This window comes from Lissotriton helveticus, chromosome 10 (genome assembly GCF_964261635.1).
Source record: "Lissotriton helveticus chromosome 10, aLisHel1.1, whole genome shotgun sequence".
NCBI lineage: Eukaryota > Metazoa > Chordata > Amphibia > Caudata > Salamandridae > Lissotriton > Lissotriton helveticus.
Genome location: NC_136071.1, coordinates 1,214,234,668 through 1,214,259,901, shown reverse-complemented (window position 1 = coordinate 1,214,259,901; position 25,234 = coordinate 1,214,234,668). Strand labels below are relative to the sequence as shown.

Below are 25,234 nucleotides of genomic sequence, written 5' to 3'. Positions count from 1 at the left end.
ATACAGACGCTCAAGCATGTAGAAGGTTGAGTTCCAACGTGTTGCCACCTCCTGGATGAGTGCTTTCACTGGCATTCCACGTTCAAGTAGCAGTCTCCGCAGATGCTTCCGGGCCTTAAAAGAATGGCTGAAATGGTTGCACATTTTGCGGCAGGTGGCCATTACCTCGAACGCTGGACTCTCTTTATCACTCAAGAATTTTTGAACTACCAGGTTGATACAGTGCGCCAAACACGGCACTCTAACATGGTCACCCTTCGACATGGCCTTAACTACATTGGCGCCATTATCCGTGGAAACATAACCAATCTTGCGTTTTAGGGGGGATAGCATTGTCAAGACCTTTTTGTCAAACTCTTCCAAAAGGTTTTCTGCTGTGTGACTTTTCTCCAAGCCAAACATGGCTAGTGTTGCATGTTTCCGAGCAGCTTTGAAAACTTGGTCCGGGTCAACACCTGCGTTTAGCTTTGCTATAACACCTGAAAAAGAGACCCAGTGTGCAGTGATGCACATGTAATCATCGCCTGGGCCACTGGTCCACATGTCTGTTGTCAGATGTATTGTGTGAACAGCACTCTTCTGCAAAGCTGCCCCAATCGCCTGCAGCACATCTTCATGTAGTGCTGGAACCGCAACTCTGGCAAAATAGAACCGGCTCGGAACCTTCCATTTAGGGCAGAGCGTTGCCACTAATTCAAGAAAACCTACCGCTTCTACAAAAGAAAAAGGTAGAAGGTCCACAGCTAGCATTTTAGCCAGCTTAGTGTTATACAGACGCGTCAGTGGGTGGTTGCGTTCATATGGCACGTCTGAAGTAAGCATTGTTCTAATGTTGCCCTGGACCAAGCATTTACGGGCTGATAATGACTTCGTTGACCCAATTTTGCTCGCTGGTGAACTTTTGTGCGTTGGTGTCTCACTCGCTCCAACACTCTTAGTGTGCCTCACATTGGGTGTGCTGCTGACAGGGGTACTGGGTGTAAGGGAAGTGTTTGACACGTCTTCTTCCTGCTCGTCATCATCAGATGAAACATCAACGTTTCCTTGAATTTGGCCTTTCTTGATCGCATCTAGGTGCGCAAACCATTTGACAGTGTGCTTTCTCTCAAGATGACCTCTCTGGCCGCCGGTACCATAGTTGGTACCTGACTTACCACGACTAACTGCAAGCTTACAAAGGGTACAAATGGCAAACTTTGGATTTTTTGGACAAACAGTAAAGAAGTCCCAAACTGGGGACTTGAAGTGTCTGTGGGACATGGAGGAGGCGGCGATACTGGTGGTGGTGGTCATGAAGCTAATGCCAGATGAAGTGGAGGATGTGGATTGCCCAACTTTTGTACGTTTTGCACTTTCACCGCCACTAATTAAGGTCGAGGTTGACGGAGGTCTCTTCTTGCCAGAAAGAAATATGGAAGCGGGACGAGTTGGTGTACTACTTAACTCCAATGATTGTGGTGTTTCCACTGCCTCCTCATCGACAACATCATCATCACGCTCAGCAGCTCATCGGGCTAGGGTCAAAATGTCTGTTTGCTGCATGCCCGCTGGGGCTGCAGTGACCTTTATGATGACTGGGTCGTCGTTGGCAGAGTCTTCATCAGCAGCAGTATCCGCCACTTCTTGTTGAGACTCATCACACTCCATAACTCTGAGACTTTGGACGAGCTTCCTTTTACGCTTAACTACCTTTGTTTGTTCCCAAGTTTGATCCGTATCATCAGAAGGAGGTGTGCTTGAAGAGGATGTAGACACCACCCTTGATCTCTTCCTTGCTAGGGGTGTGGAAGACAATGAAGGATCATCAGGAGGAGTGGCTTCCTCAAATGATACCTCGCCTTGATTGTCGATTTCCTGATGTGCCCCTACTTCGGGAGGAACAACTATTGTGGGCACTTGTTGTGACCCTCCATGCACCTCTGCTTGCGCATCTCCTTGCGCTGCCTCTCCTTCCACATGTACTTGGGCTTGTACTTGCACATGTGATTGTTGTTGCCGCTGTGGTTGTTCAACACTCGTCAGATGAGCTACAACAACCTGTGTTGATTGAGGGACATTGCTGCTGCTTTCTTGCGATGAGCCAACATCACTGGTCGATGGTGATTGAAGAAGTATACTGGCTGCCTCTGCAGCACTCAAGGGCTTGGACTTAAGTTGGCGTGGTGGTGGTGGTGGCACTGAGCCCAATGGAGCGGGGGTGCTGCTGCCAGCTTGGTCCCCAGCAGATCCCACTGCAGCTGCTGCCGGCATACTTTTTTTTTTACTCACAAAAAAAGGGGCGGGCGGCACACCAGTGTCCTTGGTAACTTGCTTCTTCTGCTCCTTACTGGCACCTTTCTTGCTAGAGGAGCTACGGGTTACTTTTTTTGGGGCCATCTTCTTCAGAGCAGGTCAGCAGGCAGCAGTTGCACGAGTTGCAGAGGGTTCTGTGTCCAGACGTGACGTCGCGTGACGTTATGCTGCACACACCGCTGCAGGACTTCTTCCTGGCACTGGTGGTTCTATTGAGTCTTCTTGTGCACCTAAAAGCAATGGAAGACAGAGGAACATCAGTTCAGTTATACACCCCAAAAAATCGACAAAACACAGAAAAATGAGCACAATCCCATGCCATCCATGATGTTTACATTGAAGACACCCCACAGAAAGACTAGGGACATGCAAGTATGCAACACTCACTACCCCTGGGCATAAGGGATGAAAAGTAGGCAAAATAAGTGCAGGCCTCAGACACTGCCTCTCCTCAAAATGGCCCCCTTACACCCCAAGCACATGTTGCCTGTACCAGCCAGCACTCAAGATGGCCACCACCACCACCCACATGGCCAGTCCACATCAACAGTACACCCCCAAAAAACAGAAAAACAGCCAGAAATCACCACAATCCAATGCCATCCATGATGTTTACATCAAAGAGAGTGAGACAACACCACAGGCACACTCAGTCCATGCACCACCACCACCCCTGGGCAAGCAAAAGGCCACACCAGCAGCCCCCCAAAAACGACAAAAAACAATAAAATAAGCACAATCCCAGCCCATCCATGGCCTCAATTATGTTTAAATTCAAGAAGACATCCCACAGAAAGACTAGGCCCATGCAACACTCACCACCCCTGGGCAAAGGGCCACACCAGCAGGCCCAAAAAAACGACAAAAACCAATAAAATCTGCACAATCCCAGCCCATCCATGGCCTCAATGGTGTTTAAATTCAAGAAGACACCCCACAGAAAGACTAGGCCCATGCAACACTCACCACCCCTGGGCAAAGGGCCACACCAGCAGGCCCAAAAAAACGACAAAAAACAATAAAATCTGCACAATCCCAGCCCATCCATGGCCTCAATGGTGTTTAAATTCAAGAAGACACCCCTCAGAAACACTAGGCCCATGCAACACTCACTACCCCTGGGCATAAGGGATGAAAAGTAGGCAAAATAAGTGCAGGCCTCAGACACTGCCTCTCCTCAAAATGGCCCCCTTACACCCCAAGCACATGTTGCCTGTACCAGCCAGCACTCAAGATGGCCACCACCACCACCCACATGGCCAGTCCACATCAACAGTACACCCCCAAAAAACAGAAAAACAGCCAGAAATCACCACAATCCAATGCCATCCATGATGTTTACATCAAAGAGAGTGAGACCACACCACAGGCACACTCAGTCCATGCACCCCACCCCTGGGCAAGCAAAAGGCCACACCAGCAGCCCCCCAAAAACGACAAAAAACAATAAAATAAGCACAATCCCAGCCCATCCATGGCCTCAATTATGTTTAAATTCAAGAAGACACCCCACAGAAAGACTAGGCCCATGCAACACTCACCACCCCTGGGCAAAGGGCCACACCAGCAGGCCCAAAAAAACGACAAAAACCAATAAAATCTGCACAATCCCAGCCCATCCATGGCCTCAATGGTGTTTAAATTCAAGAAGACACCCCACAGAAAGACTAGGCCCATGCAACACTCACCACCCCTGGGCAAAGGGCCACACCAGCAGGCCCAAAAAAACGACAAAAAACAATAAAATCTGCACAATCCCAGCCCATCCATGGCCTCAATGGTGTTTAAATTCAAGAAGACACCCCTCAGAAACACTAGGCCCATGCAACACTCACTACCCCTGGGCATAAGGGATGAAAAGTAGGCAAAATAAGTGCAGGCCTCAGACACTGCCTCTCCTCAAAATGGCCCCCTTACACCCCAAGCACATGTTGCCTGTACCAGCCAGCACTCAAGATGGCCACCACCACCACCCACATGGCCAGTCCACATCAACAGTACACCCCCAAAAAACAGAAAAACAGCCAGAAATCACCACAATCCAATGCCATCCATGATGTTTACATCAAAGAGAGTGAGACCACACCACAGGCACACTCAGTCCATGCACCACCACCACCCCTGGGCAAGCAAAAGGCCACACCAGCAGCCCCCCAAAAACGACAAAAAACAATAAAATAAGCACAATCCCAGCCCATCCATGGCCTCAATTATGTTTAAATTCAAGAAGACACCCCACAGAAAGACTAGGCCCATGCAACACTCACCACCCCTGGGCAAAGGGCCACACCAGCAGGCCCAAAAAAACGACAAAAACCAATAAAATCTGCACAATCCCAGCCCATCCATGGCCTCAATGGTGTTTAAATTCAAGAAGACACCCCACAGAAAGACTAGGCCCATGCAACACTCACCACCCCTGGGCAAAGGGCCACACCAGCAGGCCCAAAAAAACGACAAAAAACAATAAAATCTGCACAATCCCAGCCCATCCATGGCCTCAATGGTGTTTAAATTCAAGAAGACACCCCTCAGAAACACTAGGCCCATGCAACACTCAGTACCCCTGGGCATAAGGGATGAAAAGTAGGCAAAATAAGTGCAGGCCTCAGACACTGCCTCTCCTCAAAATGGCCCCCTTACACCCCAAGCACATGTTGCCTGTACCAGCCAGCACTCAAGATGGCCACCACCACCACCCACATGGCCAGACCACATCAACAGTACACCCCCAAAAAACAGAAAAACAGCCAGAAATCACCACAATCCAATGCCATCCATGATGTTTACATCAAAGAGAGTGAGACAACACCACAGGCACACTCAGTCCATGCACCACCACCACCCCTGGGCAAGCAAAAGGCCACACCAGCAGCCCCCCAAAAACGACAAAAAACAATAAAATAAGCACAATCCCAGCCCATCCATGGCCTCAATTATGTTTAAATTCAAGAAGACACCCCACAGAAAGACTAGGCCCATGCAACACTCACCACCCCTGGGCAAAGGGCCACACCAGCAGGCCCAAAAAAACGACAAAAAACAATAAAATCTGCACAATCCCAGCCCATCCATGGCCTCAATGGTGTTTAAATTCAACAAAACAGTTGTATAATGCACCCATAACCAACCCTGGCCCTACTGGATACTGTGGCTACCCACAATATAATTTATTTAATTTTCTGAAAAAGTTCCAAAATTGTACTTGCAGCAACTGTAATGCCCCAAACAAACTTACTTGTGAAAGTTGATTTCTAATCCAAAAGTGATCCAAAGACAGTCAAAAAGGCCTCAAATCCAAATATCCAGCAGCACCCACAAAAAGTAATCCTTCCAGCTCCAGATCCAAATGAAAGTGACCAGGAGATGGACAAAGCACTGGGAGGAGCCTGCTGGACAGGAACAGGAAGTTGGAGACTGTGGGGCACTTCCTTCCTCCCCCCCCCCCAAAATGGACTCCTTACAAAAAAAAAAACCAATGCAAATGTCAACCTGAGGAGTGATTCTGATAAAAATCATAATTTTCTGAAGGTTTATCCTGTTTGCTGGTGATTTTCTTGTGCGAAATTGCAAAATCTCTATTTCGCAAGTGCGAGATTGTTCCTTTCCGCCGCAACTACGTGTTCGCAATTGCGAACTCTCGCGAGGTGTGCTGTGCAAGGTGGCAAGCCGCGAGTACGTATTCGCGGGCGACAAACTCCCGCGGGAACACGCAGCAAGATCTAAAATGGCGCGTCACTCGCAAAGAAAAACAACTCGGCAAACGCTAAAATGACGGAAAGTGAACGCCGTGCACCACGCCGCGCGCCGCAACCAAGCAAAAAATCCGCCGCGAGCGGATTCACGGATTTTCGACAAATTCGCGAGCGTTCGCGGATTGCGGATTTGCCGAAAATCCGAAAAATCCGCGAGCGGAGCGGATTTTACGCCCATGCTTAAAAAATAGGTTATGGCCCAGTAAAATGCCCAAACTCTGTAAATATTTTTGGTTTTCAGACAAACGTCTCTCAGTCCCTGAAATCTGGAAACATTTTAATTTCAGCCCCACAAACCCTTTGTTGATACAATTTGCAGGGGGAAAAACAGACGCTTTCATTTGCAGCACTTTTTATTCCCATTTTTCCCCCCAAAAAAATGTTGCTGTATTTTGACTAATTTCTCGGTCCCTTCCATGGCAATCCACAAACCCTGGGTACCTTTAGAATTCCCATGATGTTGGAAGAAAAGGACACAAACGTGGCGTGGATAACTTATATATATTTTTTTTATATTTATTAAGTTTTCATTTGGCAGCAGTACATAAAGTAACAATATAACACAAAACAGAGCAAAAACAGAGCAAACAGGCAAAGTGCTACTCTACTCAGTGCTTATTCCTACAAAGTCAGAGATTAAGTACTAGGACCTCTCACGTTCCAGTCCATTTTGCAATTGGAGACAATAGTTTTCGACCAAATGTTTTCTTAGTAATACCTTTCATTTTATATAATGCTCCTTCCAAATAATACATTGATAATAACTTAGTTCGCCACATAGTAAAGTTGGGTGGTTCTATATCAAGCCAGACTGATGTTATACAAAAACGATATGCAGACATACAAACAAACATAAATCCTATGTCCGTATCAGAAGTCATATTTGCCACATTTTCATCACATCCAAAAATTACCATTGGTGCTGTTAGTTTAACTTGAATAGACAGTTCTGCCGCCAGAAAGTTTTCTATCTCTGCGATAAATCGCGCCAGTTTCAGGCAGTCAAAAAACATATGCACAGCATCAGCCCCGTGTAAATTACAGCGGCTGCAATTTGTCCCTCGCCCAGCACTCCATTTTGCTAACTTCCCTGGTGTATAATACAGCCCAAAAACAGACATATAATGCTGGCTGATGAGTGACCCATTCAGTAAGACACTTTTTGCAATTGCTAAACTTCTCTCTATATTTACATTTTGGGTATTCATTTTGCTCTGCCATTTAATCGCTATGGCCTCCAAATCATCCTCCCTTTGTTCCAAGATTAATTGATATAAAGGTCCTATTCTTTGTCGCATTTTAATTGCTTCAAGAATATCAATACTCCCCAAGAAGATTAAAGATTTTGAAATTTTCTGTAAACAGAAACTGCGTACCTGAAGATATTTAAAAAAATCAGCACGAGGTATATGATATGTATTCAATAGATTATCAAATGAGACAAAAGTGTTATCTATGAATAAATCTCCCAGTTTCCTAATACCTAGAGTGTTCCAGTTATGCATTACCCCATCATTAAATATCTCTGGGAGAATAGAGCAGTTCTGTAAAGGAGTATACCGATTTAAGTTGATGCTGAGCCGAAGTTTCTTTTTAATAGATCGCCAAATCAAAAAGGCTGTTTCTACGGTCTTAAATTTAGTTTTTTTTATAGTAGCTCGGCTCTATGATCCGATTTAGACACTGCTTAGCCTCTGTACCCAGAAGCATTTCATAAATTGACGGAGATAAAAATTCCTCTATGAAGACATCCGGTAATAAAAAAGCACCCATGTCTTGCATTATTGCCATCCAGTGATATAATTGAAGGTTTGGAATGCCCCAGCCCCCTCTATCACGAGGTAGTTCGCAGCTTTTAAGTGCTCTCCTAGCACGGCGATACCCCCATAAAAATCTGGAGCAAATTCTCTCTATACGAGCAAAGTACCCTGAAGATACTAACAGAGGTATAGCACGAAAAATGTATAAGAACTTTGGAAAGATCAACATTTTGATCACATTACTGCGGCCAAGTAAAGACAGCTTCAGATTATTAATTATTTCCAAAGTTCTATTTGAGGATATAATTACAGGATCCAAATTAGTGGGAATAATATCCTCAATGGTAGCTGTGATTTTAATCCCAAAATACGTGGCCTCTTTGTCTATTTTAATATTCTCAGGGCGCCCTGCCATCGAGTGTATAAGCTGAGTTTTATCAATATTCAGCCTATATCCTGATAGACGGCCAAATTCTTCTGCCGACTTTACAATAATAGGTAATGCCGTATTGAGTTCAGCTGATACCACGGCAATATCGTCGGCATAAGCGCAGACTTTTACCTCCCAACTATTTAGCTGTACTGGTTTTATTACCATATTCCCTTCCAGATTTCTGATAAACGGGTCAATATACAGAGCGAATAGCAAGGGGGAACAGGGGCAACCCTGTCTCGTTCCTCTTGCTATTCGCACCGGCCCTGACAGAGAGCCAGAAATCCGAATGACCGCTGTCGGGTGAACATAAAGTGTTTGCGTTGCTTTGATGATTCCTGCGGGAATCCCCATCTTTACCAGCACAGACCACAAGAAGGGCCAATTGACCCTGTCGAACACCTTTTCAGCGTCCAACAGGGCCACCCCAACCGAAGAGCCAGTCCCCTGTGCCCAAGCCAGCAGAGATATTATTCGCCTAACGTGGTCAGTAGTGCCTCTACCATGTATGAAACCGTGTTGTCTTATGGAAACAAGCCCTGCCGTTAAATCATTTAACCGATTTGCGATCAATTTCGAGTAAATTTTACTGTCAGTATTCAACAAAGAGATTGGCCTATAAGACCCCATCTCTTCTGGGTTTTTTCCCTTCTTTTTAAAGATAACAATTGTTGCTTCTGCCCATGATCGCGGAGCCGACCCAGCGAAGGCCTGACAGCAAACATCCAACAATTCTTTTTTTAGTTGGTTTCTAAATGTTCTGTAGAATTCCAACGGAATATTATCTGGCCCTGTGGCCTTACCCAAGGCTAACCCTAATATCGCTGTCTCAACCTCTCCCCATTCTGGGGGTGCCAAGAGGGTCCTTTGCTCAACTTCTGATAGAGTTAATGGACTTACGTCCTTTAAATATTCATTTGGATCAGCGGGTTCCCCTTCCTCACTATAAAGTCGCTGATAAAACTCTTGAAAGGCTAACAAAATCCCTTCTTTTGTTTCCTGTATGACCCCATTCAGATCCCTATTTTTTGTAATATCAATAAATACCTGCTTCTCCCTTGCTCTCTTTGCCAATATTCTTCCTGTTTTCTCCCCGTACTCGTATGCTGATTCCTTATGTTGAGCATAATTAGTTGCTATTATATCAGCTATCTTAGAATAAACATTAGCTCTTTTGATTGAAAGATCGTTTTGAGCCAATTTGCTCAAATCAGAATCACCACCTTGGCTTAGCACTGCTGCTAGTTTTTCCTTGACTCTTGTTATTTCATCAAATTCTTCTTGTTGCTTGCTTAAAAATTGCTTACGCTTAGACCCAGAATAGCTGAGTGTCTCGCCACGGACCACCGCTTTGAACGTATCCCAGACTATTTCCTGAGATGCCGTACCTTTATTAATGGGAAAAAATTTGCCTAATACATTAGACATATGTAGGCAATATTGTGTATCTAATCATAATTTGCGTTCAAAAGACCTTCTTGATAATTCTAATTTACCCCCCGTGTCAATACTCAATTCCAAAACAACAGGATTGTGATCCGATATTAGTTTCGGATGGATCTGGATTCTAGCCTGTATCAAGAGAGCATGTGGGATGAAGAAATAGTCCAAGCGGGCAAATATTAGATGTGGGGCAGAAAAAAAAGTAAACCTAGGGTCTTTCGGGTTCTTCTAATGCCAAACATCATAAAGGCCTTGCTCCAGAAGTAGCCCCCACAGGGCAGCATACCCAAGTTTTTTCCTCCCGATATAACCTAAATTAGATCTAATATCTACCCCTGCCTCCACATTGATGTTACAATCTCCACACAGTAAAACTGGGGTGCTCCATTGTGCCAATTCTACATTAATAAAATTGAACATTCCTGCATCGTCCAAATTTGGGCCATATAGATTACATAGTGTAAACCCTTGCTGCCCAACTTTCAATTCCGCAATTACCCATCTACCCCATTTATCTGCAGCAGACTTTACACACACCGCCAACCCCCTTTTTTTAAGTATAGCAACTCCTCTCTTGATTCCAGATTGCTTAGAGCACACTTCCATATCCATCCCCATGCTCTTTAAATGTTCTCTATTGGTCCAGTCGATATGAGTCTCCTGCAAACAGAGTATGTCTATACCTAATATCTGTATTATTTTAGCTAACATTTGTCTTTTCTGAGGGTCATTTAGGCCACACACATTGAATGTACAGATCTTAATCTTTCTTGCCATTAAGATTTACAGTTTTATTAAAGCTTTAACTCCAGACATCTCTTTTAAACCTCTTATCCGTGGGTGTTTTTGGTGCATCTCCATATGAATTATATATCTTAACAGAAGCTTTAACAAACAAAAAAAATATTTAGATACCGTACTGCTGCCATTTTCACCCCCCAATACCCAAACCTCGTGCCCCTCCTTCCAACCCCCACCCCTATGAAACAACCCTCCCCTCCCCCCTCCCCACCTCCCCACAAAATGAGGCCCAAGGACCATCAGTCCCTGCAATGATGGAGTACCGTGCCCCCCCCCCCCCCACAGTCCAAAGACCAAAAGCTTATCCTGCCTAGATCAAAGGAGAGAGAAAAAAAAAACATACACTTATCTAAGGAAGAAAAGAACGAAAGCGAGAGAAAAAAAAAAAAGAAAGACAGCAAAGAGAGAAGACCGAGAGAAAGCGACAGGTTAGCCTCTTTCTAAAGCCGTTTGCATAGATGATTAAATTACATCAACCTTATGCGCCGCGGCCAGGGCGACTGACGCTGGAATCTGGGGACCACGGTTCGATCCCCGGCTCCGGCGGCAGGTTAGCCCAGCACCATGTGACTCTGGGCAATAGCTCGCTTAATCTTCCCGACGGCCCCCAGCGCCTAGAGACCCTTACGGGTGATTGTGCGCTTTACAAATGTGGACTTTACTTTACTTTATCCCCTTCCTTCCCCTCCCTCTCCTCTCCATTTCTCCCCCCCCTCTTCGTCCCGTTATTACTAACAGTCCCGGTCCACAATCTACAATCTGCTATCTACAAAGATTCCAGAAACTCTTTCGCCTGAATCTCTGACTGGAAATATTTAGTCTGGCCTTTAAACATAATCTTGAGTTTTGCCGGGTTCTGCAGATAAACAGTGGCCCCTTTCTTTTGAAAGTCTGGGATTAGTTGTCTTAAATGCCACCTTTTAGAGACTGTTGCCTGGCAGAAGGCCGGCCTGATGAAAAAGTTACATCCCTTGCCCGTCGCTTTCTTATCTGGTCTAGCACGATCAAAGATATCTTCTCGTGCTAGAAAGTTATTAAAGCATACTAATATCGCCCTTGGCAAGTTCTCTTGACCTTGACGAGGTTTCCTCACATTGAAAGGGAACCTATGAGCCCTCTGAACTTCTTTTGTCCAGTCCCAAGTAGTAACATCCGGAAAGGCTTCCTTTAGAAGTTCAGCAATAAATTTACGAGGATTCCCCCCTTCCAGCCCCTCGGGAACCCCGAGGAAGATTAGATTTTGTCTCCGAGCATGGTTTTCTAATTCAGACAGCTTGTTACTCAGGTCGTCATGATGCGCCTTGATGCTCTCCAGCTCCTCTTTCTGCCCCACAGCACAGTCGTCTAATGCGGATATCCTTGCTTCTGCATCAGTTACTCTGTCGGCAGTTTCTGCACCTAACTTTATCGCCCGCCTTACAGCATTTTTCACCTTGCTGCATGTAACCTGGACCCGTGTTATTTCGGCTTTGCTCTCGGCCCTATGTCCCATTATAGTTTCATAGATGGTAGCAAGAGTGATTTCCTGCGGGAGTAGGGTCTCAGAGAGTCCTGGATCTACCTTTCTCATCTCACTCATCCTTTGTCTCTCCTCTACTGTTTCTCCCGTAGAAAGGCCAGATATCTAAAAATTATCTTGCATGCCCTCTGGATTTTCTTTTCTCCTCTTTGCCTTCTTTGTTATCTTCTTTATAGTGGAGGCACTAGAATTAGGCGAAAATCTGCTTTCCCCAATTGATGCGTCACCACTACTAACTTTGCTTTCATCGTCTAACCAGTCTTCATCTGACGACTTTTCAGACAATGAGAAGTAATTCTCTCCAGATTCTGGTACTGACAAGGCGCCCTGTGAGCCAACCTCCTTCTGCGATAAGTTAGAATGCATGGTTGTATCATCAGCGCCACTCCTTAGCCCATCTCTCAAAACGCTATTTCCAGGATTACCCAACTCTTGTTCCAGAAATTCTTGGGAATCTCGAGATTCAGTATGTCTCGTAGTCTGCGCTTTGTCAGTTTTATCCTGTATTTCAGGATTATCTATATGCTCAGCTGGTACCCCCAGGGTTTTTGAGGTTAGGTTAGTGTTAAGGTTTTCTATCAGCCCCATTAGGGCATCATTACTTCTGGAGCTCTGCCGCTCAAACATGGCCGGAAGAGTCAAATTCTGTATTCCTTTCTTCGGGGGTCGCGGAGCTGCGGAGCTCCTTCCTTTATCACCTTTGTCGCCTTTGTCACAATCTTTTCTCCTGGCTCCAAGAGTATTGGTTACATTCAATCCCACGGTATTGACAGTACTACTGTAAGTTAGTTCACTGACCGACGGTGGGGTACTCTCCAACTCCCTTACGCTCCCACTGCTAGGGCCTTCAATGCCTTCAGCACTTCCCCCTGTATCTGGTTCCTTATTCTTGCCACTTCGTGTAGTTACCTTTATAGTCTCTTTTTCTCTTTCTACATTCACTACGTTTTTTGTTGGCATCTTCTTTCTACTCAGAGCGCCTCCTTTGCCTCGAACAACCTGGCTTTGCAACCCACCAAGCAGGAATAGGAAGGTAGACCTCCAGAGTGGACTGCACCTAAATGTTATTAAATCACTCAGCATCCCCTGCTTCCGTTTTATAATGATACTTTCACTGTGTTTTTTTTTTTTCTTTTTTATAGCAATGTCAGTCTAAATCAAAATTATCGGTGCTTGTGACTCACCCTTTTCTTCACTTTTTGTAGTCTTCACAATCACAAAGGTGAGGGTGGGTTGGGTCTCCACCTCCTATCCTGTCCCAATCGGACCACCTCTCTACCACTCTACGTGTCAGCTCGGCTCCCTCTGGCCAGTTTGAGCCGTCTCCCGAGCCCCCTTGATTGAGCCAGCTCCTGCACCTTGCTCAGACGCTATCTCGGGGGGAGAAATATCCAGGCTGTCTCCAAGGCTCGCTCCCTGTCCCGCCCGCAGCCACAATTCTGTAGTGCTTTATACTTTCTCTGAGCCTCGAGACCGGCGTCTTCACCACCAGCAGCGTTTCCTGACTCAGAGCTCAGAGCTCCAAAAACCAGCACTTTCCCCAGCCGCAGCCGCACCACTCCTCTGAACAGCCTCCCGGCCGATTCCCGTCTCACCACAGCTGATCTGATGCAGCCAGCTCGGAGCTCTCATTCACGGCGACCCAGCACCGGATTCTGCTCGTCCTGCAGACCAGTAAATCACTTCCATGTCCTCGCTTCGTCCTTTCCTTTAGTACTGACCAAAAAACCGTCAGCACTACTAATTTCGACCCCCGTAGTGGGAGAGAGGGACGGAGCTGCTCACACAGCCCACGCCACGGACGCCATCTTGCCTCCATCGTGGATAACTTATGTGGTTAAAAAGTTACAGGGGCTTAAGCGCAAACTACCCCAAATAGCTAAAAAATGCTTGGCACGGGGGGGGGGGGGGGAAAGGCCGAGCAGCGAAAGGGTTAAAACTCTTTTCACTTGCTGTGAACCGTCATCATATGGGTGTATTTTCAAAAGATAAAATTATCAGAGATTGACCGGTGATGATACTGAAGCTCGGAGCCGGGAGCCCAGTATGTACGAGGATCCCTTGATTGATAAACAACTCAACATGCCTCCTCATGCAGGCGAATAATCATATAAAAGCATTAGAACAAAAATGCTCTGAAAATATAGAATCCATTCAATTTTAATATGTTGCTGAAAATGCATTAATAGGCACTGTCCACTGAATAGCTCCAGTTATTGCCTTCATGGCCTGCCATGATGACCAACTCCTGCAACACCTCTCACTTCACTCTGACCGGTCTGCCCAGTGCCAGCATCCAACGCGCTTCAACAGCGGCGGTGTGGTCTCTACCACGGATGTTCATCTTGTATCAATATCACATTCATTGCCTCAAACCCAGTGCAGCAGCTCTTTCCCTGCATGCTCTGTCTACATGACTAAACTGGACAATATAGTTACCATGTGGTACATTGACTTGGAACTTTTATTACCTGTGACCCACCAAACAGGCTTTAATCTCAACCTTCAGTGCAACAATGAAAGTAGCAGCTTAGTCAGGACCCCATTCATTCTCATGTAGATATTATTGCAATGTGTGGTTATATTTGCTGTGTCCTCTTTCCATTTCTCTGTCTTCTTCCAGTTACATCATTACATGAGGGATCTTCATTTTAAAACTACCTCTGGTGATGAAATCTACTTCGATGATCTGGGGGACCCGCCCACAAACTTTCACATTTTTAACTGGCATTACCTTGATTGGGGTAATTCTACAAGAATCAAAGTGGGAAGCTACCATCGAAGCCCTTCCGGGGAGGAACAGCTCACCATTGATGACCGAGCCATTCTTTGGCACCCCGACTTTAACCAGGTAATGTCTCCTGTCTGAATTGGGAACAGACTTGGAAAAAAGGTGAAAACCATATGGATGTGCAAGAATAAGAATAATCAACAGAGATGCAATTGTTGCCTCATTTTGAGTTTGTATCAGCAGGTGAACCACAATCTATCACGGTTCAGTTGCCCCACTTAACTCTCAGGGACATATTTACAAGCCCCTAGCGCCACAGGAATGTAACTTTCTTTCATGCTCCGGTGGTGCTCTCTGCAACCCCATATTTAGAAGGCTGCGGTAAGCCATTTTGCATGGCTTAACAGTGACTTGCTAATCTGGCCCTCCCCAACACTGTTTTCTGCAGCAAAGGGACGTGCAATGGGTGTTGATGTGGGCGTTCCCTGCAACACCCAGGGCTTTTTGACACTGCCCCAGATGTACAAGGATCTGTAAATCTGAGCAGCACCAACAATGTGCCTTTCAAAAGGAGGACTTAATGTGGTGTAATGAGTAGAAATATTTTAATTTCTCCTAATTGTTGCTCTTTCTATGGGCCTCATTTACTATATAATATTTTGATGCACTGCAGCCCAGCAAGCCTTCCTGCTGCGCTACTGTGCATCAAAATAAAAGGGTAGGAATGTGCAGTATCTATGAGGGCGCCTGCGTTGACGCATGGCATCCCATTGTGCTCCAGTGCAGGGGAGAAGGACAGGAATGCACCACATCTTGTAGATATTGCGCATTCTTACCCTCTTCTTTTGATGCATGGCAGTGCAGCAGGAAGGCTTGCTGTGCTGCAGTGTGCAAATCTATAGTAAATGAGGATCATAGAAAGAGGTCAAACAATGTGAGTTTTCTACCGGTAGAGCCTAAATGTTCTCAAGTGGCAGAAACCTTTAACCTGATAGCTTGTCTTCCACTTGACCGCCAGCTTACAGTAGCAAATGCCTGGGCTGTATTGGGCAGAATGAAGGTCACAATGTTTCCCAGCCCTGGCTTACCATGTCAGGCTTGGCGACCCATGGCAGGGAAATTGTCAAATGATGCCCACACTCAAGGACAAAATTCCTCAAATTCCGGGACCATTTACTTTATTGTTTTTCATGAAAAAACTCATGAACTATATTATAAAACACAAAAGTTTGTATCTTTTAAGTTCTCATGCCTTCAAAGCAAACACCACTGCAGGAATGCGGGGTCTCTAAAAGCAAGTGGCAGCACTCTATCAGAGAAGCAGAGAGTGTAGCCTTTGCTGACCTCATGGGTAAGCACATTTTCCACCACAGTCTAAATGCCAGTTGTCATGTGTGCAGGATTGACCACATGCTGATGACGCTGCTAATATAATCAAGTTTACTAACCATGTACAATGGTTGTTGTTAACAAAATAATACACTAAGGGGGTCATTAGGATGGCGGATTTCCCGCATACTCCGGGCCGGCGGAAGCCACCGCCGGCCCGGAGTATGCGGGAAATCCGCCGAGGGGGCCTGAAAGACCCACCGCCAAATCAGGATGGCTGGTGGGTCTCCCAATCCGTCCGCCGCTTTTCCGCCGTGGTCGGAAGGCGACCACGGCGGAAAAGCAATAACATGGCTGGCGGTGTCTATCAGACACCGCCAGCCATATTAGGATGCAGGGTGAGTCATGCTTTTCCGCGGCGGCTTTTCCGCCGTGGAAAAGCATACGGACAGTCACTTTGGGGGCCCGTTGCGGGCCCCCTGGGTGAAGGTTGCGTGGGGGGTGCACATGGGGGGTACCTATGGTACCCCCCTGCCCTTGCGTGCACGAAGCGGCAGGCACCGCGTGGTGCCTGCTGCTTTGTGCATGCAAATGCACACCTTTCGTTTTTTGCATTGCGGCAGATGCTGCTTCAAGCAGCATCCGCCGCAATGTAAAACATACAGGATGTGACCGCCAGGGTGGCGGTCACATCCTAATTGCTATGGAGGGACCGCCGCTGCCCATGCGGACGGTCCCTCAAACTCAGGGGTGGCGGACGGACGCAAGTCTGTCCGCCATCCTAATGACCCCCATAGTGCCACAAGTACAACCAATTCATGTTGTGACTCTCAAATCACAATTTGCACGTTGCTCAATGAAAAGTACTGTGGATCAGACACACCTAGCAATGGGATTGCAAATGACCTTACTCATTCATTTTCATGAGGTAGGTTGCAATTTGTGACCTATTGGGTATGGCCTGTGATCACAGGGATGGTGGACCACTAGGGTCAACCGACCACCATGAGTGTGGTTGCTTTATAAATAAAGCAATATTCTTTATAGTTAAATACAGCCCATTTTCCTTTAAGGAAAACAGGATGCATTTTAAAAAGAAAAACAAACAGTGTCCTTTTCATTTTAGAGTAGGCAGTGGTCCGTGGGACCACTGTCTGCTCTTAAGAAGAAACATTTGCTACCATTCACTAGCGGGAAGGGATTCCCCTTACTGTTTGCAACTGGCTAACCACCTACTTGAAGTAGACAGTAAATTGAAAATATTTTGCGGTCGCAAAATAGTGTACATACCCCTGTGACCCGCTGTTAAGAAGGGACACCCTTGGCACGCTCCTTCCTAATAGCAACTAGCAAACCCTATTTACCAAGTCAGAAATAGGTTACTGAGGGTTGGTACATGGCAAAAGCCATTTCAGCGGTGGCAAATGGGCTGAATCTCCATTTGCAACAGTTAGAAATGGTCGTATATGTAACAAATTCTAGTCCTTGTAAATTTCTCTTTCAATCAGCCATTTTTAACTGGATCCAAATAAACTTAATTACTCAATTTTAAGCTTCAACTATGATTTATAATGCTTAGCTAATATTTGAGAAACAATTCCTGGGCTATATCTTTAGCTGTCAATCTTTTGTTTTATACCAAAGATCCAAAGATTTTATAGGTGCAGCGAGAGTCCGGACCAGGGTGGGTCTGCTCAGTTCTTTTGCAGAGATTCACCCAAGGAACCAGATCCTCAAATATTTTGGAAACAACAAATTCTTGCAGTCGGAGATTTGGGGGGTTAGAATTTGAGAGTGCATCAGAATCATACTCTTCTTGTTTCCTAAGAAGGTTACGTTTAGGTGATGTAAAGTGGTGATTCCTCTCCGAGGGCACGAGGAGAAGGTCCAGCAACGATCCTATGCGCTATGTGACTGGGAGTAGCAGCTTTATTTTCTGTGCATTCTTTAGAATAGTAGGTGTTGATGGGACTGCTCACTTCACATCAGGGTAGAAGTCTTAAAGATTAAATACTGAGGTGCAGTAGTCTGGTTGACTTCTCACAAGATCTGAGTGGACTGAGACAATGTGGCTCCATGCCTCAAAGACCAATCAGCAAATCCTTATTAAAACACAAACTTGAGCTCAGCATCTGGGTTGGATGCCAGGCAGCAGTTTTGTCCAAATAAAACAGGGTTGCTAGCTGTTTGGTGATACCAAATACAAACAATCACTACTGCAGTTTGGAATAGAGATGCATGTTATGATATGATAAGGTTTTGTTATGCTATGTTATGTTACGTTATGTTATGCTCATTTGTATAGTGCACTAATCACCCATGAGGGTACTGAGGCGCTTGAGCAGACATGTAGGCATGTAGTCCCTGTAGTGTTATTCAAGGAATAAATACAAAACAGGCGGTACGTGTTCCTATAGGAAGAAACAATGTCAAATATATTTGTATGTGGAAATGATTCAATTAAGGAGAGGGTCTTCCTAGATGGAAGATTGAGTCCTCAAACACCCCGAGGGGTATCATGATTCATCGTGGGGCTTTGTTCCTCATGGGGCCAGGGCTGCAATTACGCACGGGCATGACTAGAGGGCTACTTGGAAGTAATCTTCTGTTTAAGACGTATAGGTTAGGGGAGGTCTGTGAATCTAGGGTTGAGAGTATGTGGAGAGAACTGTGATTACAACTACCTAAGGAAATCAAGGAAGGACTTCAAAGAGCCAAGTCTTATCCTCTTGCGGAACTCAAGCAGTGAGGAGGAGGCTCTCATGTGATGGGGGAGGTTGTTCCATGTTTTTGTGGGATGTAAGAGAATGAGGGACCTTCTGCTATGCTTTTACAGATATGCGGGGTGCGTGCAGGTAAGAGTGAAGTAAAGCAGAGTTGTTTGGCAGGATGGTGCAAGTGTATGTTACTTTTGAAGTAGGTTGGTCCAGTATTGTTTAAAATGTACGTGTGCATGAGAAGCTGGAATTAGATGTGCTTGTGCATGAGGAGCCAGTGAAGCTCTTTGAGGTGAAATGTGATGTGGGTGCGGTGTGAGAGCTTACATTTCAGTATTATAGTAGCGTTCTGGAGGATCTGACATCTGTGAATAAGTTATTTGGAGATTCTAACGTATAATGCGTTGTCGTAGTCTAGACAGCTAGTAAAGCCAGCTAGCAAAGTATTCTTGCATAACTGTCCTTCTGGTGTTCTGGGGCATCGCCTTGAAGTCTTTCATAGTATATGTAGGATGTGGAAACAGGAGGCACTCTCTGCATTGACCTGTGCCATCATTGGATCCTCTAGAAAGACCCGCAGGTTTTCTGCATTGTGGTAAATAAATAAATAATACCCTATTTTTGAATGTATAAATGAATAACAGATAGCTCAATAAATAAGAGTCAAGATTCGAGGTAGTAGGAGTTTCGCAGGTTTATTACAGCATAAAGGACAGGAACAGGACAACCTGCATAGGAATAGGATGGCAGGGCCCAGCAGCTGCCGGGGCTGGATCTGGGATGAGCGCGCTAGCATTTAATAACAATACACAAGCATATATAGTAAAACAGTTGCATTACAGTACATATGATAGGCGGAGCAGTGGGTGGAGCAAAAGGGTGTGACGCGTAGCAGTCGCGAAGGATAAGGGTGAAAAGAGGTGTAACGGGGCGTATACATAGACATGTGATGCAAACGTAACAGAATATGTCATGAATGGGGCGGAAACCATGGAGGGGGCTACCTGAGGAGCCGGGACCTCTAACCTGATGGTGCGCGCAAACTAGCAATGACGTGTTACTAGGAGAAGCTGGGGGCTATGAACTCTGTGCTAGGAGCAGAGACTGAAGTCTGGAGAGTCAGGGCGACATGTACCTAAACAGTATCTAGTATCTGATGTTTAGAGAACATGTTGATATAAACTATAAGTCAGGAGGGGAAAGGCTAACTTGATTCTAAGACTGGACCATGCATTATTCTACATGTAGTGCGTGATGAAGAATATTAAATGACCATTAAATGCAGTATTTCTCTAACGTGGAGACGTGAAGGCTAGACAATGACGGAAACTATCGATGCGATTCAGTAGCTTTAGGAATGCAGAGAAGGAGGACTGAACTGATAACTGGAATCATAACATAGTCTTGGCAGACTCAGAGGCTGAGCCAGGGTGAGCCGGGCACTGCGAGGCAGGAAGTAAGTGAAGGGTCGAGGATACAGGTGGGGGCTGTATCGCTCCTCAGCGAAGTTTCAGGAGACAGGAGCTGAATCTGGTGTCCAGGCCCTTTTGAGGCCTAGAAACGGGGACTTTATAATGGAATAACGTGCATACTGAGAAACGTGGCAACGTAGCTTTACATAGGCCTGATATTCGTAGTATTCACGAGAACTGGAAACTGGCATACTAGAGGTGGACACAACTGTAATTGCGTCATTAATCGAACATGGGGAATGCATATGCATATTTAATCATGCACACATAACATATGATGGATGACACGTAGGGACACAGAACATGGCAAAATTTACTTTTCCACATTCCCTCCTTGTCACTACGTTTCCATCAGGAAACATCAATATTCATGATACCATCTATCATTTCATACAGTATCATTTGCTCGTCTCGAATTATCCTGGAACGGGATTTAGAACGGGGCTTGGGACTAGGAATACAAGAGGTAGCAAAAATGCCGCAAATCGCAGGGCCACATTGTATACAGAGGCAGCAGCTGAATATGATCGCTACTGCAATACTTAGGAAGGACAATATTTTCCATCCCCATGCGGAAATTATATTCCAGAACCAACCGGACCATGTCCAGGTGCCTGGATCTTGGTGTATCAGATGGGCAATTTTATGGAGTCTGGTTATAGCTGAATAAACAGACGGCGCGTTATTTGGAATGAAAATGCAGCAACTAGATCCGATGACTCTACAGGCCCCGCCCCTATCGGCCAGTATGACGTCAAGGACGAGACGATTCTGTAAAACGACAAATCTCATAGCAGATTGCTCTTTGGTTAAGTTACCTAGAGCAGAGGCAGTCTCATTTACCACAGCTTCAAGAGTTCTTGTTAACCTACGGATTAGCTTACTATTCTGGATAGGTCCTATAAAGAAGAAGAAACCTCTATTGAAATCTGTATACTGTTCTAGAGCAGTTTCAGTATAATCGACAATTGGGGACTCCCTTCTATGTCTAATGTGTACTAGATGTGTATTTCTATGATAATCAGGTGGGGCTAGGAAAACTGGTGGCAGTAGGAAGGCAATGTAACAGGTTCCCTCCCAATCGAGGGGCAGACGAACATATGCAGTTTGACCACAAATAAAATAAGAATGACGTGAAGCTTTAAAAATAGATTTCCCACTGTCACTATACTTGACAATAGTAGTACAATCACTGTGTCCTACATGTACGGAACCATTATTTCGGACACATAATTCGCCTTTGACTGGTAGTACTGAAATAGCAGGTAAGTCTGGAGTAGTATCAGACTGAACATTCAAGACCATGAAATTCGAAGAATAATTACCTAAATTATACACTTCGTTTTCTAGATCTAAGCCTGTTCTGTGGGGAAGACCTTGCTTGTCTGGAAAACATGTACTGTTAAGAAAAGACATATCTGTTGAGGATGACGTTAACGTGGACCATGCTCCACACGAACCATTATGTGAAAATGGATAAGGAAAAAGTGGCAGAACTCCCTTCGGTATCTGGAAAGGGGGGAGTCGACCACACACCCAACAATTAGTGGCATTGCTGGTCTGATGTGAGTAATGTAACATGCGGATAAAGGAATTATTTCGCATAGCGAGGCGGTAAGAGAGTTCATGGGGAGGTAGATCACTAAACGTGTGCTCTACTGTAGCTTTAGCAGACTTATTTACATGAAGAACTGGGAAATACAAGAAAAATGCATAACTGGTGCAGGAAATCATAATGCTGAGAAACAATATGAAACATAGAAAAACGATACATCGAATTGAGTTTTGACTAACTCTCTCACTATGGGGGTCTATTTTATACATGTCAGAAACAGTCTAACCGTTTCACCTAGGGGAGGACTTAGACAATCAAACTGACTGACTTATTTTACTAGACCTTAACTTGAGTTTATACTCCTGTTGCGGAGTTTTCTCTAACAGGGGAGGGTTTGTAGCAATGTCTTTTGCGGGACAGTCCTTGAGAACAATGCTTTGGCAATCCTTCAAATCCTGGGAAATGTTCTTTAAGACGGGTTTCAGTCCATTAAACTGTTTTACATGAGAAAGGTGCACCCAGCCTTTGCGACCTTCCAACTTCACGGCTGTACGGGTGGTGAGGAGGACCTGTCGGGGCTCCTTCCAGCGAGGCTCCAGCGGACTTGATCTGTCAAAATTCCTCACCATCACCATGGATCCTGGAACGATTTCATGCGGTGCCACCTCGGTATTGTCTGGAAATGCGGCGGCAACCTGTGAACGACATGAGTTGAGGGCAGACATCAAGGAAGCTAGGTAATCTGTCAGCATATTACTTGAAACATCGGTAATACTTCGGGGTCTAGGAGTACCCCACATGTTAGGGGGGTGGCCGAAAACGACCTCATACGGGGACAGACCTGATCTGGAATGTGCGACCATGCGCATATAAAATAAAGCGACTGGTAGAGCTACCAGCCAGTCCACACCTTTCTCTTTACATACTTTGGCGATTCGGATTTTCAGAGTCTGGTTATGTCTCTCTACGAGACCGGCTGCTTCAGGATGGCGTACACAATGAAACTTCCACTGGTACCCTAACAACAGGGAAACATGCTTCATGAGTTCAGATGAGAATGGCTGACCGTTGTCAGAATATACGACTCTAGGGAGTCCATAACGGGGGAAGAACTCACGAACCAACTGCTTGGCAGTGGTCGCGGCTGTGTAATCTGGGACTGGATATGCTTCTGTCCACCTGGACAAAGCGCATACAACTACAAGGACATACTTGAAACCTCGACATCGCTCCATCTGAATATAATCCATCTGGAGGACTTCAAAAGGGTGGTCAGGGGGCTGGAATCCACCTTGTTCCACCGGGACACTTTTACCTGGATTAAACTGACAACATATCATACAGGTACGGACTTTCTGCTTGGCTGCAGCTCGTAAATGTTTGTTGAACCAAATATTCTGGATACTGTCTAACATAGCTTTTTCTCCTAAATGTGCTGGACTATGTGCGGTATTAATAATGACTTGAACCATAGAGTCGGGGAGAAACCATGTTGCTCTACCCTTCGTTAACCATCCTTGATCTGTCTGGACCCCTCCTTGTTCGGACCATTTCTTGATTTCTTCGGGAGTAGCGTGTAACTGTATGTCTATGACATCTTGTGTAGGGTCTTTAACTGTCATACATGTAATCGGATCTGGAGTGTGTGTCATGTTAACTGGAATGTCTGGAGTCTGTGCTGTAAGCTTGGCTGTGCGATCTGCTAGATCGTTACCTTGAGAAATGGTGTCAGTAACTTTCGTATGTGCTTTGCACTTCATCATAGCGATAGATGTCGGTAAATGTATGGCATCTAACAGAGCTTGAATAAGGAGACCATGCTGAATCTTGGTTCCATGAGAAGTCATGAAACCTCTCTCCTGCCAGAGCACTCCGAAGTCGTGTACAACTCCAAATGCGTAGCGTGAATCTGTGTAAACATTAACTTTCAAGTTCTTGGCGTGTATGCAGGCTTGTGTCAGAGCAACTAGCTCTGCTGCTTGAGCGGACAGGGTGTCAATACGGTGTGTTTCAATAACTTCGGTGTCAGTAGTCACTGCATACGCGGCGACTAGTTCTCCTGTACTTGTTCTCATACATGAACCATCCACATAAAGTGTCAGGTCGGGGTCTGGTAACGGAGTGTCTGTCAGATCTTGTTTTGGCTTTGTCGTAATGTTAACTATTTCCACACAGTCATGTGTGGCAGAATTCGAAGTAACTGATGGTAACAATGTAGCAGGATTTAAAATGTTGCAGCGTCTGATTTCTATGTGTGGCTGGAACAGTGTCAATTCATAACCTGTTAAACGTGCAATTGTCAAGTGCTGAGTTTGTGTTCGGTTTAAAAGAACTTCCACAGAGTGTGGAACTTGTACTGTCAAGGTATGTCCTAAGACTATGGAATCACTTTGTCTGATAGCTAGGGCTGCGGCTGCAACTGACTTGAGGCACGCAGGCAGAGCCTGGGCTACAGGATCTAATGTGCTCGAAAAATAAGCACAGGGCTTGTATTGTCCTGCTTGATCTTGTGTGAGAACAGATAATGCTGTACCTTCACGTTCAGTGACGAAAAGTGTAAAAGGCTTACTGTAGTTCGGTGTCGCTAGAACTGGAGCTTGGCATAGGGCTTTCTTTAACTCATTGAAACTAAGTGTATGTTCAGATGTCCAAGGGAGGACAGTCGATACGGCTGCCTCCTGTGTCGTTAACTGTATCAGTGGCTTGGCTAGAAATGCATACTGAGGAATCCATTGTCTGCAGTAAGAAGTGAGGCCGATAAAAGCACGTACCTCCTTCTGGGTCTTGGGCTGAGGAAGACTCGCTATTAACTGGATACGGTCTGGTGTCAACTGCCTACCCCTCTTGGACAGTAAGTGTCCTAAGTAGACCACTTGCTGGACACAGAATTGAAGCTTAGAAGGGGACACCTTGTGCCCCATCTCGGCTAGGAAATACAAGACTGTAAGGGATGCTTGCTCGCATGCACGTTCAGAACGGGCTGTGATCAGTAGATCATCGACATACTGGAGCAGGGCAGTGTCAGTTGGCATGTGAATGTTGTCTAGTTGTCTCTTGAGTGCTTGACTGTAAATACTAGGACTTTCTGTGAAACCTTGAGGAGCTCGTGTAAACATATAGCTCCTTCCATTTAAACAAAATCCGAAAAGGAACTGGCTGTCTGGATGAATAGGGACACTGAAAAATGCGTTCTTGAGGTCTATGACAGTGAAGAACGTGGCTTCGGAATCAATGGCCGTTAATAGGGAAGAGATGTCTGGGACAACTGGGTACTGAGGAATAATACACTTATTAAGCTCTCGTAGGTCAATCACTAATCGATATACTGGGGGTGCATTTGGATCAGTACGTTTCATGACTGGAATGATCGGAGAATTACATACATTGGAGTCAGTTTCTACAACCACTCCTTGAGCCATGAGCTCGT

The 25,234-nt window shown here is 45.5% G+C and overlaps 1 protein-coding gene across 1 annotated transcript in view; it reads left to right on the top strand.

Moving 5' to 3' along the window:
* Nucleotides 1-14,227: 14,227 nt before the first annotated feature.
* LOC144784223 (vomeronasal type-2 receptor 26-like) overlaps nucleotides 14,228-25,234 on the top strand; it is a 107,571-nt gene continuing 96,564 nt past the window's right edge. Inside the window, exons 1-2 of the mRNA XM_078662874.1 lie at nucleotides 14,228-14,536; nucleotides 14,627-14,854. Of these exons, the coding sequence (XP_078519000.1) occupies nucleotides 14,228-14,536; nucleotides 14,627-14,854 (537 nt within the window). The remainder of the gene's footprint in view (nucleotides 14,537-14,626; nucleotides 14,855-25,234) is intronic.